This window comes from Ornithodoros turicata, chromosome 10 (assembly GCF_037126465.1).
Source record: "Ornithodoros turicata isolate Travis chromosome 10, ASM3712646v1, whole genome shotgun sequence".
NCBI classification, from domain to species: domain Eukaryota; kingdom Metazoa; phylum Arthropoda; class Arachnida; order Ixodida; family Argasidae; genus Ornithodoros; species Ornithodoros turicata.
This window is the reverse complement of record NC_088210.1, coordinates 16,898,653-16,914,470: the sequence shown is the minus strand read 5'-3', so window position 1 is coordinate 16,914,470 and position 15,818 is coordinate 16,898,653. Positions and strand designations below refer to the sequence as shown.

The window sequence follows — 15,818 nt, the reverse complement described above, 5'->3', positions numbered from 1 at the left end:
GATACTTGCGTGACGTGTCGTAAGAAAATGCCATAAAGTACCACATATATAATGGTATCTTCGGCTGCGGTCGCAAGTCACTCAGTAGCGATATCGTACCTCTGGACTGCATTTGGGAGAGGGAAACGAGGGTGATGTCCTCCTCCCCCGTGTATTGTCCTAATAGAACGCCTTCCGAAATATTTTGGTAGCTTCGCCACTGGTCGCACCGATACTGAGAGTCGGGGCGGAGAGTCTGTCTCTCGCTTCAAATCCGAGCGGCGCTTCCGGTCAAGAGATCCAACGAGTCAAGAGATCCAAACGGTCACGTGACAGGCGCAGAAAAGACACTAAAAATACTTCCGTGGTTCTGAGCGGGGATGCAGCCGAGGTCATTTGGTTTGAAAGTCAAATACCAAATAGCGAGCTGACGTAAGGCTGTAACAATATACAATACTTGTTACTTGCAGCGTAGAATCGCTTCGGACGAACAAGAACTGATGTTCTGAGGCTGGAACAACATAGAAGGGACAATTACATACAAAGCCATACTTTCATCTTTCATCAAATTAAACAGCTTCTGTTTACGGCATTCGGTTAGTTGGGAACGACGAGTCTTCACATTGAAAGGTAGCTAGTCCTGCGAGCCGGAAGGAATACAGAACGCCTGCGCGCTCGTCGACGTGACGTAACAATTAAGAGTCAGCCAATCAGGATCGTGTTTTCAACGGCCGTAGCCAATCACGAACGTGCTTTCAGCCCTCGTGACCATGGAGAAGAACCACCGTCGTCTGCGAGTTCTGATTGAGCGTCCCCGCGTACTAAATGAGAAAACTTGCAAATAAAGCGCAAAACGGTCTCAATCTTTCTCAAAACTGATTTACTGGAAAGCGTCTCGCACTTTTTGTCTAAATATTTAGGTATGCGGGTTCCATGTGAGCTGCAATCATGTGCGGGTTCTTGAATTCGCAGAACGGTGAATCGCAGCAGCAGACGAATTCTGACTCTTAAAGAGGGAGAGGATGCAATGCGCAGGCTTTCGCTATCTTAGTTGATATTGTCCTATAGCTCAATGAAGATGGTACACGAACTCACACGAAGTATGTAAGACACAGTCTCTTAACCGATTATTCCAGCCGATCTTAAAAAAAGTTTATTTATATCACAAAATAAAAAAAAAAGACAATGAGAGAACGAGCATATTTACACAAGCAGCGGATGAAGACCACATGTGACCAGTGTGGTACAAATAAATTCTGAAACTGAAATATCCGTCGGAGGTTTGTTGTGCGAACTTTTACTGCTTCGTCTCCGCCGCCTTCTCCGTCGATGCGGCTTCTGGCACCGCTGTGGTTGCTGCTGCATCTCCCGCTTCGGTGGACGAAGCTTCGGTGGAACTTGCGTTGTTGTCGCCGGAGTCAGCGGGTACGACGTGCGAATTGATGTAATAGTACTCGGGCGCTCGCTCGCAAGGCAGGGCTTCGCCGGGGTAGGCGCACGTCAAACTGAGCTGGTTAAAGACAGTCTCGTTGGGGCAGAGGTAAGCGGCGTGCAGGACGAACTGGTTGGACTCCGGGTCAACGAACGGCTCGCAGTAGTGGAAGAGGCTGCAGTTGGCCGGATCGCCGTAGTAGCCGAAGATGCGACCTTCACAGGAGAAGCCGGGGTTCCTCAGGAGTCCAGTGCTGTTCGTGTCTTCAGCGGGCACACTGCTGCCTTCGGCGGTGATGGGACCTGTGGCGATCGGAGGATTGGTCGGCGCGACGGAGTCTTCGCTCGTTTTGGTGTCCGGCTGTAAAAGTAGGTGGGTTATTGTAATAGGCCTTTTCAACGTTGTGCGCGGGACATCAGCAATCCAGGGGGCTTAATCACTTGCAGGCGTTAGGAGCTAACGAGAGGCGGGGCACTCGTCGAGAAGGGCACGTGGTAAAACACGTGCACGGCGCTCCTCACGTGATACGTGAAGGGCGTAGGATACGTCACGCGCAATGTGTCACGTGCCCATCTTCTTGAATTTCCCGCCCGCCTTTTTGAATTTCCCGCCACTCGTTAGCTCATAACGACCGTAACGACGATGAAGCGATTAAGCCCCCAGCACAGGTGCGAAAGATGTGTGTTTCAACATTTCGTTTTTCTTTTTTCTTTTTTTTCTTTTTTTTTTTTTTACAACCAGGACTAGTCTGGCAACAGACACGGCATACTAAGCACACCTCTGCCCTCTAGGTGGCATCACGGTAAGTTTTCTGCTTGCACTGAGTTCTGGCACGTGCACGTATACCATGATGTGACCTATAGTGGTGATACAATTTAATGAGTCGCGAGGTCCAATATATCTCGGTAGTCCGAACAAATGATGGAAACGCCGAAAGAATGGTTAATGAGCAAGCGAGCTGGTGGCGTAGGTCCACGATAATGCCATAATGAAAAACCTGGGACGCGTCGAAAGCGGGAAAGACGCCCACCGGAACAAGGTCTCAGAGAGAGAGAGACCTTGTTCGTGGGCGCCCTCTTTGCTCGTGGTCTCGGGTTTTTCGTTATGAATGAAAAGACTTCTGTCTCCTGGGGTTTGACAAGCAGTTGTCCTCTCATGTCACGGAAAGTGTAACGCCGTATAACTTGTTTTTGTGCTTACCGCTGGGAGAGCGTAGGCAGCCAGCGCCAGGAACATAACTGCAAAACAAATAAACGTAAGAATTATATTTTTTAAACTCTTTTTTAATGAGGAACGAAAGTGTAAAAATACGGAAATAATCACAATCCGTTTTCTTGTGAGTTCTTGTATGTAATTTCCCTTAAAATTTTGGCGATAACGACAAAAATATCACGGCTAAAGTAACAACAACAAGAAATAAGTATTGATGATGCAGCGGGATGTTTCGCCGCTGAAGCCGCACCCTATCCCACTGCTAAATTAACGAGTTGGTTTTCTAATGGACATTTCTGGTCAATTGAGTGTCACACAAAGGCGCGATATAATATATAGAACTTCCAAAGCCGATCTTGCCAAAGCAAAGCGGAAGAAGTTAGCACATTGATCCAGTTTCCTGTTCATAATACCTTGTATTGAAGCAGGAACTCAGCAATGAATAATGACGCAATACCGTAGTTTTCGGTGTATAACACGCACACGTTGATTTTCGCCCTCGAGGAAAAACGTTTCGTTGTATAATACGCACTCATATATAACACGTAATAACACGCACGGCCTATTTTTTTACTTTTTTTTGTGTGTGTGTACAACACGCGTATTATACACCGAAAATTACGGTAATTCCGGCTCCGCATTACACACAGAATGTCAGGTGGGCCTGAAGACGAGTAAGAAATGACCTTGAACACACTAGGTAAATGGAAGTCACGAAGCGCATTCCATGGACACCCCAGTTTCTTTCACTCAGTTTACCGTATACTTCCTAAATCTAGTACGATCCTGATCTTCGACCACGCTATAGAACCCCCCTCTCTAAAAACGAAATTTTGCATCGTCCTGTATCGTTGATCTTATGTGTGTGTGTGTGTGTGTTGGGCTTGTTGTATAGTACCCATGTGAAATTCGTTCAGTAAATCTCTCCCACACAAAAACGAAACTACGCCGCATTGTCCAATAAGAGTAGCGTACGCCACTCTTGTAACACTTCGCGAATACAAATCCAGTGCCCAACACGGCGAATCGAATCTTTCGAGTCCACCAACCACGTTTGTTTGTTTCTTTTGAAAATTGGCGCCTCCGGAGTCCGCCGAAAGCCTCATTGGCCGACAGGCGTTTTCTTGTTTGTTTCTTTACATTGCTCTCGACCGAAAGAGTTCAGGCAGGAACTGGTACAATACAAGTTTAAAAATAACCTGGTTTTTGCTTTTGATTGTTGCTTATTTTTATGAGAACAATTCAGACTCGAAAATTTATGCATTTCTTGTATAGTCGATGAACAACACGTTAAATAAATTACGCTTAAGAAGAACTATATGGGTATATTTTCTCCCGAAACTCGAGCATTATTTAATTCTTTTTTCGTCAAACGAAGGTATCATATTCGGCTTCAAAACACTTTTCCCTAGAAGTGCTTTTTTTAAAACTCTCTTTAAAGAAAGGATTCGAAAGATTCGAGATCCGTAAGATTCGTGGATTCGTAGAACCTTCCTTGGATTCGGATAGTCCCGGATAGTCTTGGGTAGTCCCGGGGAGGTCGAAGAAATATCATTACACACGGTCCAGATGGAACGCATTTATATAGTAACTTTTTGCTAGTCACGATCTGCTGGTCATCGTCATTTCCTGGTGTGCTCAAAACCGCCCCTCACCTGCCCTTCGAAGCCCCCCCCCCCCCCTTTCTTGTTTCTTTTTTTTTTTCTTTCTTTTTTGTCTGACCGAAACCGCATCGCCTATAAAAATAAGCAAATATTGTACGGCTACCGTCGTCCCCTTTCTGCGCGTGGATTGGCATAATTCTGACTCGCCTGACCCCCTTCGCGCGCTGCACGCGCTGCGCCTTATTTGCATATCGTGCAAGGCGAAAGAGTAGGGCATTGCAGGCACAACTTGACCAGCGGCTGAGTTCAACGCACGCCGTAGGGGGTGGCAAGTCTATTACCGACAAGCGTGTCCAGTTTTCTGAAGAGCACAGACGAGGAAGTTGTCGACTACGTTAGACACGGCGGAGTGGTTGTTTATTATTTTGATTAAACCCGAGAAACCATGCTGTATATATATATATGGAACTAGAGGACTGGCACGCGAGACATCATCTCGCAATAAAGTTGTTGTTGTTGTTGGAGGATGTGAAGGCTGCGACAAGGCTAGTTTGATGACACGGATGACGTCACGCATACGAGTTTCAATTGAGCTTAGGTAGTGCCAGGTGCCACCTTCCCCCCCTCCCCTTTTCAGAAAAATTCTGCATCCGCCTGTGCAGTTAAGGCTCCAAAACGTCGAAACGTTACTGTCGAAATATCGATAATACAAATAATTTGTCGATATGTACCGATATCTGCGGGAAAATAGGACGTTTTATCGATGTACTCTATATTTATTGATACACGCGAAAAAATCTATACTTTATCGATATCCTGGAGAAAACATCCACATGTTCTCGACGTGCTTGATATTGAGCGATACGAGAGAGGGAAAAAATACTAACAAACAAGAAAAAACAGATATACATATATGGATATTTCAGCTGCCTTTATCAATATCCAGGAGAAAACACCTCATCGATATAGTCGATATTTATCGATATTCCCGAAAACAGTGTCGATAGTTATCGATATCCTTGGGAAAGCATCGACACTTTATCGATATACCTATATCGATATTTAGCGCTACCCACGAAGAAACAAAATCGATATTTTATCGACATTTATCGATAGTCGATAACGTATTTCATATTTCTGAAACATCAGAAGTCACATCATCGCTTCGGCGAAATATCGACACGGCGGACTGCCGACCTCTTTTTCGTGCCAGCCGTAATGATAGGATATGATGCGCAGTGCGCGTGCACCCCACACAGCTCTAATTTGCTGATTCATTACAAAGATTACTTCCTCAAGCTTCGCTCGTCTCGATTCGTAGCTTCCTCTGGTTACGACGTCTGCCAGAAGAAATTGAAACAAGGCCTTTCTTCCTCTACCCTGAGAGGCGTAGTAGAAACAGACCGCGTCGCAATCTAGCCACCGGTATATAGCCACGGATGCGTGTACAAGAAACATCGGCCTTCGTGCCCTGGCGAAAACGAGTGATTTCTTCCGCACTTTATTTTTTTGCTGCAACACACTAGAAATGAGTTCGAAGAAAAAGTGAGCCGTTAGTCGGACCCGCTCATGCGTTATTTTTGTTGTTTTTTTCTTCTGTTTTCTTTTTGTTTTCTAGCTAGCGTGAAATCAGATACGCTCCAGAAGCCTCTTTGCTCCAGAAAACGAGAGCCAGATGACCTGTTCTTTCTAACTACCTGGAAAGAAGAAGGGAAGTGGCTTGAAGCTCAGAGCGGTAATCATTAAAGCCTAATTAGAAGCCAAAGGAGCGACCGGAAGAACCTTATACTGAAATAAACGCAGGATAGTTTTCGTAGGATTGGACCCTATGTACTTTGCAAGCTTAAAAAAAAGCTTCAGTTTCCATAGAGCGTTTCCCGGAGTTTTGATACTCTTCTATTGGTCACCACAATCACGTGACCTCTCCCGCGTCCGTCTCGCAAGCAGAGACGCGGCGATTTTCTACGCGTCCATTAGCGCCTTCGCTAGTCAACCAGTCGAGCCTTAATTTGATTGATTGATTACCAAAGGGGTAAATTAACTTGAATGGCTAAATGGTTAATGGCTAAAGATTGAGAATACCGGTTCACGTCGATTCATATAACCGTATTGTATTGTACTGCATTGGGAAAACGAAAGAACGTAACTATATTGTACTTGCGGCCGCTCATGCGTAGCCACATGCTTGGGGATGTTGTTGGGCTACTCATAGCCACAGTTGCTTCGCGGCGCTAACACGCAATCAACTTGGGGGCGAAGCGTTCACGACCTTTTCACAAAGTATTAGTTCCGTTGCAAATCAGAGCTGACGAGGCCTTCTTAGGCAGGGGTCTAGGATTTCGAGAACAGAATTGCTTTCTCACCTTCTGTCTGTGTGTGTATGTGTTTGTGTGTTTACTTAGCACTTCAGCAATACTATATTACTTTTAGTTACTCGGCACTCCACTATAGCCTTCGCAGGGTAAACATGTTTTTTGTTGTACGTGCGACTTTTGCACATGGAGGAAATGTGCGTGTGGTGGTCATTTTGGTATACCGTCATCCTGAATACAACACATTCGCCGCCGGGTTTCTCATCCTCATTATAGAATTGCTAATGGCAGTACAAGCTGTTCCTTGTGTGTTCCGGTTCAGTGGCATGTCTAGTAGGTGTCGTAGGAGCTTGTGGGAATAACTAGATGCTATACAACGCGCACTGCAGAACGGTAGACGCAGAAGTAAAAAATTTGGGTGGCCGGCGGCGGGACCTTTTTTCTTTCTTTTTAATCGCCCTATAAGAAAGGTGGGGGCGGGGGGGGGGAGAGTGGGCTTTTCGCGATGCCACAAGCTTTTCGATTTCTGTGCTTGAACAGTAATACAGAAAACTGACGCTGCAATTTAATTCGACAGTTACTATCGTTAGACTGAATCAGCCGGGTTAGCAACCTTCGCAAAAAGAAGAAAGAAGAAAAAACGCATGGCAGCAAATTTTACTTGACAGCTCATGTTGTGCACTGACGCTGTCATCCCGGTTGAGGCTGACGACGAACTCGCATTTTGTTTAGACATATTAATTAGGATCCACTCGTAGTAGCGATAACGCTTAAGTACTATAGTCAGAAACGCCCTCTAGCTATACATTACGTAAAACATGCGGCAAGCCTTACAATTCGCTCAGACCGAGAACACACACACACACACACACAAAAAAAAAACACGGAATCCCATATCTACGCCACATCTACGGATCTGCCCTGCGGACGCTTATATCCGTAATGCCCCCCCCCCCCCCCCCCCGTATCGTGTACGACCACCACGCTGGGTAAGTTCCAGTTTTTGAACGAGTGGAAAGAGAGACATTCACCTTGGCGATATATGGGTTGACTGGCAGGAAATTTCCATAAACAGCCGCGGCACCGATCAGCGCTCTTCGCCCCTGCTAACCCGGATTCCCGTTTGATATCTGAGGCACAAATATTATACCCGCCGCCCACACTATTCCTGTTCCACAATATTCCAGCGGTAAGTTTCCTCACTCGTCGTCACGACAAGCGTTTTTTGCTGTTCTTGTGGTTCGTGTTCACGAATCGGGAACCGAACAGTTTCTGATTGACCACAAAGAAGAGCGATACGCTCTTATAACGTGGTGGTGCTGGTGAAAGGGCTTGCCGTTGTCGGCCTCACAAAGGTGGGCAACGTCACGACTGACGCCCTAGGGGAATGTGCGTCCTGGGCGGACTTCTAAGGGAACTGTGCAGACATATGCCTGAAAGCGCCTGAGGAAAACCCGGGAAAAATCGCGGACAGCACAGCCGGCACCGGGATTCGAACCCGGGTATCTCCCAGTCTCGACGTGACATGGCCAGCCACGCTAACCACAGAACTTCTTATAACAGAACTTCACCGCACAGCGCGCTCTTGGCAAACCACCATCGGGAATGGCATCGTTCTGGCCCGTGACACCGTTGTATCATGTTTTCTTTCAACTGCCACCATTCAATTGCCCGCCTTGATTGGTTAAAAACGGGAGGCGTACGCCATTTTGTGACACTTGTACAGCTATGTCAGCGTATATTGCTCGGCGCCTTCCATAAATCAGGAGCGATCCTAATCGTATCATTCTGTACGATGGTTGGCCTACACCCCCCCCCCCCCCCCCCAGCACGATCCTATGTGCAACACCGTCGGGGTCTGCGATTTATTTATTTATTTATTTGAGTACCCTCAGGGCTTTACAGCATTAAAGAGGGGAGCAGGATAATACAAAGCGTGTAAACACTAGTGGAACAGAACAAGTTCAATAAATTGAATGCATTGAATCGATTATTTATGAACTTCCTGACGACTGCCTGTCTGCCCCTGTTTGTCCCATGTCGTGGTTTCTGTGTGATGTTCTTTTCTTTATCTCTCTCTCCCCCATCCCTCTCTTTTCTTCTTTCTTCTCTTACCGCAAGCAGGGAACACTTCACTCACACACTCATCCCCACATCACTCATGTAACGCGATAAGGTACAGCCGCAATTTCGGATTAGTGTCAGTAGCCAACACTTATGTCACCTAATAATAATAATTGGGGGCTTACGTCGCGAAACAACTGAGATCATTAATGTTACCTGCTGGTATCGTAGGTATTTACCACTGTATAGGGTACGGCGACTGAGGCAGCGAAACACCCTCGTGTCACCATATTGTCGTCGTGTAGATGCTATTTTTCGGATGAAGCCGTTCGAGGTTTTTCTAGCTGTACGTTTTTTTCTTTGTTTTTTTTTTGTTTTTGTTTTTTGTGGCGTCTATAAGGTCTGACGTACGAGTAGCCATTATTTTTCTCAATTTTACAATTTCACGTTGCAGCTGGAGGAACAATATTAATTTCACGAGTTCTGCGCAACATACCATGTGCAACTGTGTGTACATAGTTTCGGCGACACTTCGTTGGGACTTCCTCCTCCCTGTCGCACATGGGAGGATTGTCTCTCGTACATACTGTATCAAAATCTATCCGGCACCTCATTATCTGTTACGACCATAAACGAAAGCGACAAGGAAGGACTAATCCCCCGGAAGGACTGAAGGTACTCCCTTCTCTTTCTTTTTTTATTTTTTATTACTTTTTCGATCAACCTACGTGACCTTTTTTGTCTGCTTCTTCTTTACCTATGGAAGGAGGGCCTCTAATAATCATAACCGAGGTGTTTCGGCATAGGGATTGACGAACATTTTTTTTAAATGCTTCAATGACACACTGCGGTTTTCGATCCTTGCATATTTACGATACTACATACGGCTTCCGGCGCAGGATTTTCCAATCCAATCCAATCCAACTCAATCCAATCCACAAGTTCATTCATATCTGGCATTGATTAACTGCCCATTCGCACGTGCACACGCAGGTTGCTAGAGATGAGATTAGAGGGGATAAAACTAAACAAGATCATCTTTGAATTATGCGCAGTAGTTGACACGTATCTATATAGCTGTTTTGAGTTATCATATGTCATCTATGTTATCATCATCATATGTTATCTATATACATGTTTTGAGCGCATGCTCACTCAAATATATGACGTCACGAGAAGACCTGTTCGAGGTTATATTTTGCCGTGGTGGGAAAGAAGCGAAAAAAAAAAAAAACGCGTCGATTGATAGGTTGATAAAGCTGATAGTGTCCACCATCATGCTTTGCGCGATGGCGTTACGTAATCAATGACGTAGGGGCGCAGGTCGTCCAATTCACCACGTCGACGTTCAGTGAGTGAAAATGTTGGGACTACTACAGTAAATTGCACTGAGTGAGTCACTTTAACAATGCGTAAGTCGTCTATTGGAAATTTAATGCCCGTATCTATCTGTCATTCGTTACCGATATTCAGCGCGAGATGATGATCTTCGTGAAAGATGATGATCGTTTATATTGCGTTTCTTGCGGGCTGCGCGCACGGACAGTTTTCAAGGCGGGAACTTGGATGCATTTAAATTTTGAATGACATTTGCGAGACACTTACCCAAAGCAACACGGACGAGCACCATCTCCTCGTTTCGTCTTTTGAGGCTCCCTGCTCGAAAAGCCTAGATGGGAGAGAGTAGAGTTAGTTAACAGAGTTATCCAATCCAATTAAAAGAAAGTATAGCTCAGTCCAAGATGAAGTCCAGGCCCTGGACCAAAGCTCGTCATTCATTAAAATTGTCTTAAGATGCTTCATTCTTTCTAGTTTCTGTGAATACTCCTACATTGCTCAATACTGCTGTCAATACTCCTACATGTCCTATGTGGACTACGAGACGTTCTCAGCAAGGCCGCCGTCTGCAACCAACACGTGGCGCCATGCGTGGTGCAGGTGCATGTTTGCACCATGTTTTGACTTCATAATCCATTTAAATGGCACTTGTCAGGCGCAGTATGACGTGTGCAACACGTTTCATGACGTAACAGGTTTCTTCCGACGTAATAGTTTGCAGAAGACAGTGCGAGCGCTGTCGTTCTTAGATCGAACACGACTACGGCTTGCCGAAAGTTACTCCTCGCGAGCAGCATAACAATTACGTCAACGTATGTTACCCTACAAAGCCAGGCGATATTACTGGACTTCCACTTTGATACCGGTACACACGTGCAGTTATTTTCAGAACTATGTAAACTGCATTCTCAGAGTTGTAATTATAATTCAGCAGATGCGTATATTTATGCGTATAGACCACTATCTGTTTACAGAAATCGTTATGGCTTAACCGCATGGAGATCTTGTTTTGCCGAGCGTTTACAGGCTGAAGCTGAGAGTACTACATAGCATAGAAACCATTATGTCTTAACCGCGTGGAGATCTTATTTTGGAGCGTGTACATGCTGAGAGCTGAGAATATATGGCATAAATGCAGGCCAGCTGATGGATAAGCTCCATAATGTGAAAAACCTGTGTCTGGGCACAGCTAGAGGGACAGGACAGTTGAATCGTTTATTTGCCCCGTCCTTCTAATTGTGTCCCAGACTCAGGATTTTCACATCGTGGAGACACGCTGAAGACAACCAGTCGCGCTCGATACCGTACTACCTGTATGCCATGCCGACACCCTTACAAATCGTACAGTTCGCGCTATAGCGAAAAAAGAAGCGTGCTCCGCCTAAGAAAGACCACTCAAAGATAGAAAGGAGTTTGTCTGCTATAAAAAGCCTCAGGTCAGTGCGCTGCTTACCTTGCAGACCCAGAAATCCACACAAGAAGCACGAGAAAATAGGGAATCCTGAGCCGGCTCGCTGCGCCTGTCGCGGCGTCGTCCGCAAAGTCCACTCCCTTTATAGGTTCGGCACCGTTAAATTACACACTCGCCAGTCACGTGGGTTACGGGGCTCCTTTTTCCTCGTCACCTCTTCTTTGTTGCTTTACTTCTTCCTCTCCATCCTCCTCCTCTCCCCCGTCCCCTCCTTCCCTCCCACGTCACCCAAGAAGTGTTGATGCAGCACAGTAACCTACTTTTGCGAGCTTCTTGGCCGGAGAAGGTTGCAGATTGAAAAGCTTTACAGCTTTTCGGTTGAAATCTCGGTCCCCCTCCCCCGTGTCTTTTGTGGACATGAGTTGTGTACTTATATATTGCCAACTGTCACGAGGGATGACAAAGCGTGTAACATATATGAGTGCCTTGGCGGAAGTAAATTGTGGTCACCGTTATCACAAGGCTAATGGGAAAGGGAGGGATCAGTAATGAGTAATGACTTGAGTAATCGACTCGGTCGTTTAATTTCGAGCCCCATCGCGTACTTCTTCACGAACTGGAGATCTTTTGTCAGTCAGTTTACCTTCGGAGTTACATTCCTTATTTATTTATTGATTAATTGATTAATTTACTCAACGGCGACATTTCCATTGGGTTTGAGGAGGGAGCAAAAACAGAGACTACGGAGGCGTCCTAGCTGGGTCCACATCTCCGTGCCTCTTTTTTACTCCCTCCTCAATCTAAACAACAACGACAACAGATAAATTAATTATGACGAATCCTCAACCTGAAGGACGTCTACATCTCCATGTTTTTCCTTTTTTTTTTCCAATTCGTTGTAACTTGATTCACGATTTGGCCATGGACACAAAACGTTGACGTTGCCTTTTCTGCACGACCATAAATAGTGCTTTTTTAAATAGTAATTTTGACCCTTGACTTCCCAGGAATGGAACCATGTCTTCCCAGCTACCATTTCGTCCATTACCAATACTTCGCAATTGAAAAAAAAAAAAAAAAAAAAAAAAGAACATTGTATAATCACTTTCATGTAATCTAGCGTTTCTGACAAGCTTTTGGCTTTGTATAGCATTCCTTGATTTGCATGTGAAGCTCTGCGTCACCTTCTCCCCTCTTTCTTTCTTTATTATATATATATATATATATATATATATACTCATGGAACGATGCGACAGCACCAGAGGACAAGTGTTTCGCTGTGTTTGCGGCTCGTCAGCTCTGGGTAGCTGCGCATCGTTCTGAATTGGCAAACCAAGAGTCGCTCAGCGAACGATAAAAGAGAAACGAACGCTACTTTTCACTAAGAAACAGGTGCTACTAGTGAAGCAGTACCGGTTTCTTACTCAAGTACCAGAAAAGTACCACTTGCTTTTCTTTTATCACTCGCTTTAAGTATAATTTCTGGACACGTTAGAGCAAGCACCCTGTATATGTCTAAGTACTGCATCGTCTATAGGTGCGCCAATACCAAGGCTTTGGCTGTTCTTGTGCACGTTAGTAAAGGTATTATTATTATTATTTCGATTTTTCTTTCCTGATGTCTACTGATGCCTGTTTCACTCGTTATTACCCTTCCCGTTCTTTAATGCTCTGTCACGTTTGAGTCTAATGTGAATAACTAATGCTTCTGATACGAAACCAGCAGGTTTTCGGATTGTTCCCGCCAAACTAGCGGTGGAACCACTTCCCTGAAGAAGGATAAGTATAGTCAGGTATAGGTGGACAGAAATATCGCGCAAGTTAAGGAAAGTGAGACCCTTCGTTGTTCTGACTAGAGCGCGGAAAAATATGCACCCAAAATACATAAATTATGCCTAGCAAATATAGCAATTACGCGTTACGAATGGTACGAACTACAAGGGTAAGCTTTTGGTGCCACGGAAAGTGTGCGGAAGATGGGATGATGTCCATAGATAGAAAGATAGATGTAGAAAGAAAAGAATGGAGATGTTCAGGTCACGTGTGTTACGGCTATGATCCTTCGAAATATCGTAACCAACGCGTGCACACGATTGTGAAAGTCGATGCGGCCATGATTTTCTCACAGCATACAACGTTACAGTCGCGCCGTAAGTGTCACGTGGTTTATTACAAGCTACAAAGGATGGAGTGTTAATGAATGTTAATGATATTAACATCGTCATTAACATAATGATGTTAATACATCGCGATATATTAAGGATGATGATAATGTGTTAACATCATAACATCATTATATCCAATGAATGTTGATGAAAATGTCAAAACCTAAGCTGTCGGCACGCCGCGCTCTTTGTTTCAGTAAGGTCGTTGACGAAGGTGCTGCATTAGTGGGTGCTTCAATAGATGGCTTTTTTTAAAGGTCGTTTTCATCGTTCTGTCTCTTAGGGTATTCCTCTACACTCTTAAAAATGAACTTCACCGCATAACACGCTGCTAGCCAACGATCATCTCGAATGATATCGTTATCTGCCCTGATTTGTTGAGAACGGGAGGCGTACGCATTTTCTGTGACACTTATGCTGTTCATAATTGTCACAAAAAAGGCGTACGCCCCCCGTTTTCAAGAAATCAGGGCAGATAACGATATCATTCGAGATGATGGTTTGCTACACTCTAAAAACGGAACTTCACCGCATAGCATGCTGTGCTCCAACCATTGCCAAGAATGATAGGATTATTGCTTCGGATTCGAAGAGAGAGAGGGGCGTACGCCTTTTTGTGGCAATTTTCATATATCCAAATTGCCACAAAAAGGCGTACGCCCACTTCTGTCTTCGAACCTGAAGCGATAACCATATCATTCGCGGCAATGGTTGGCGCACAGCGTACTATGCGGTGAAGTTCTGTTTTTAGAGTGTAGGAGCGTTCAATGTGGTGAAGTTCGTTTCAAAGAGTGTATCATCAGGAATAATGCATTACACGTAAAATCTAGTAGGGCAAACACCACGCTATGCATTAAAACACACGAAATACTCTATTCCGCACAGAAAACAAAAAGCAATTGAACAATAAGTAAAACGTTACTGCAGAGTTGTCGTGTCTATACCTACAGACAAAATTCTAAAAATCTAACTACATAGAAATCTTCTTCTTGAGATCCTGCTTGGAATGAAACTGTTCTACAGTAATAAAAAGTAGATGTCATTTTTTGCTCTTGTTTTCTTTTCTTTTTTTTTTAAGGAAATACATTTACAAAGATGGTATTTGTGCGTCTAGCGTAATGAGGCACGAACTTCACATGAGCCTCTCATCTTCGCGCAGTAAGACAAACTTCCATTCTTGCTTTTTCTCCCGTTTTTCTTTCTCTCTCTCTCTCTCTCTTTCTATAACAATGCGTCCCTTCTCGCGTGCATTGGAAGGTCCCGTTTGCTGAGGTAAAGCAGAGTGGAGGGCACTACAAGCCTAGAATGTTCTGGTCCCTTCATTCTTGGATTTTGGCACGCAGCATTGTAGCATCGGTGCTGGAGAAAAAGAACTATAAACATACTTGACGTACAGACATACAGGCTTATAGGTAGACCTCCGGGCTGTCCAGATTTCCCCCAAGCCAACAGACAAACAAAGCAAAGGAGACACACACGATGAACCGTAAGACCAATCAGATCAAAGGAAAAATACGTGTTTTGTGAATTATTAGAAGAAGTATGAAAGGTTGTTGAACTCGACAAAGTGCCTGTTCTACATCTAGAAGGTGCAACAAAGAAAATCATATATAAAAAAAACAGGAAAGACAATACAACAGGAACGAATGACTGATGATATCGAAAGCTGTCTGACTGTTCCCTCGTGAAGCTATTCTTGCTGTGTATTCTTATTCACCGTGTGTGTCTCGAAAACTCCCCGCACAGGAACTGGGTTAGGAGTGGCGGTGCACTTTGAAACTTGCGGCGACAGAAGCAACGAAACTTCTTTACATTGAACACGGCGGTGCGGCGAAACCGTCTGACAAGCATATAGTATGCTCGACTTCAAAATCAAGCAGGTCAATATAACGAAAATGCAAAAGATTTTTGAAGGCAGGCTGCAGAAGGGACGAAGAAAAAAAAAAACGAAAAAGAAAAAGCAGGCATACATTTCTAGAGGTGAAGTATGCAGGAGGTCACTAAAGGTTAGCCAGCTGCAGGAATCGAACCCAGACCTCCTTTATTGCCGATCCAGGGCTCTACCAATTTCCATCGTGTTTCTAGTGGCGTATACCAGTCGTATCATTACAACACAGAAGGTCACTTTTAACGCAATCTTTTATTAATGGCTCTTATCACAAATATGTATCGCATATCGCAGAACCATATTGAGCTGAAGGGATATATCGCAGTCAAAGCCTGTCACTCCAGGTGCATCTGACGTGTACGGGTACCGTGTACCCCATTTCTTTTTTCTTTTTTTTTGCATAGCCAGGCTTT

At 44.7% G+C, this 15,818-nt stretch overlaps 1 protein-coding gene across 1 annotated transcript; it reads right to left on the bottom strand.

The window, feature by feature from the left end:
• Window positions 1–1,112: 1,112 nt before the first annotated feature.
• Window positions 1,113–11,483, bottom strand: LOC135370203 (uncharacterized). Its single transcript, XM_064603905.1, has 4 exons — window positions 11,395–11,483; window positions 10,209–10,272; window positions 2,612–2,649; window positions 1,113–1,771 (listed from the first exon to the last, which is right to left on the bottom strand). Exons 2-4 carry the CDS (start codon window positions 10,231–10,233, stop codon window positions 1,277–1,279), a joined length of 558 nt encoding a protein of 185 aa, XP_064459975.1. The 5' UTR covers window positions 10,234–10,272; window positions 11,395–11,483; the 3' UTR covers window positions 1,113–1,276.
• Window positions 11,484–15,818: the final 4,335 nt, after the last annotated feature.

Coding starts and splice junctions, on each gene's coding strand:
- LOC135370203 (XM_064603905.1), bottom strand. CDS start 10,233: ATGGTGCTCGTCCGTGTTGCTTTGG. Junction 2,650..10,208: donor GCTCGTCCGTGTTGCTTTGG/GTAAGTGTCTCG, acceptor TTTGTTTTGCAG/TTATGTTCCTGGCGCTGGCT. Junction 1,772..2,611: donor CTGCCTACGCTCTCCCAGCG/GTAAGCACAAAA, acceptor CTACTTTTACAG/CCGGACACCAAAACGAGCGA.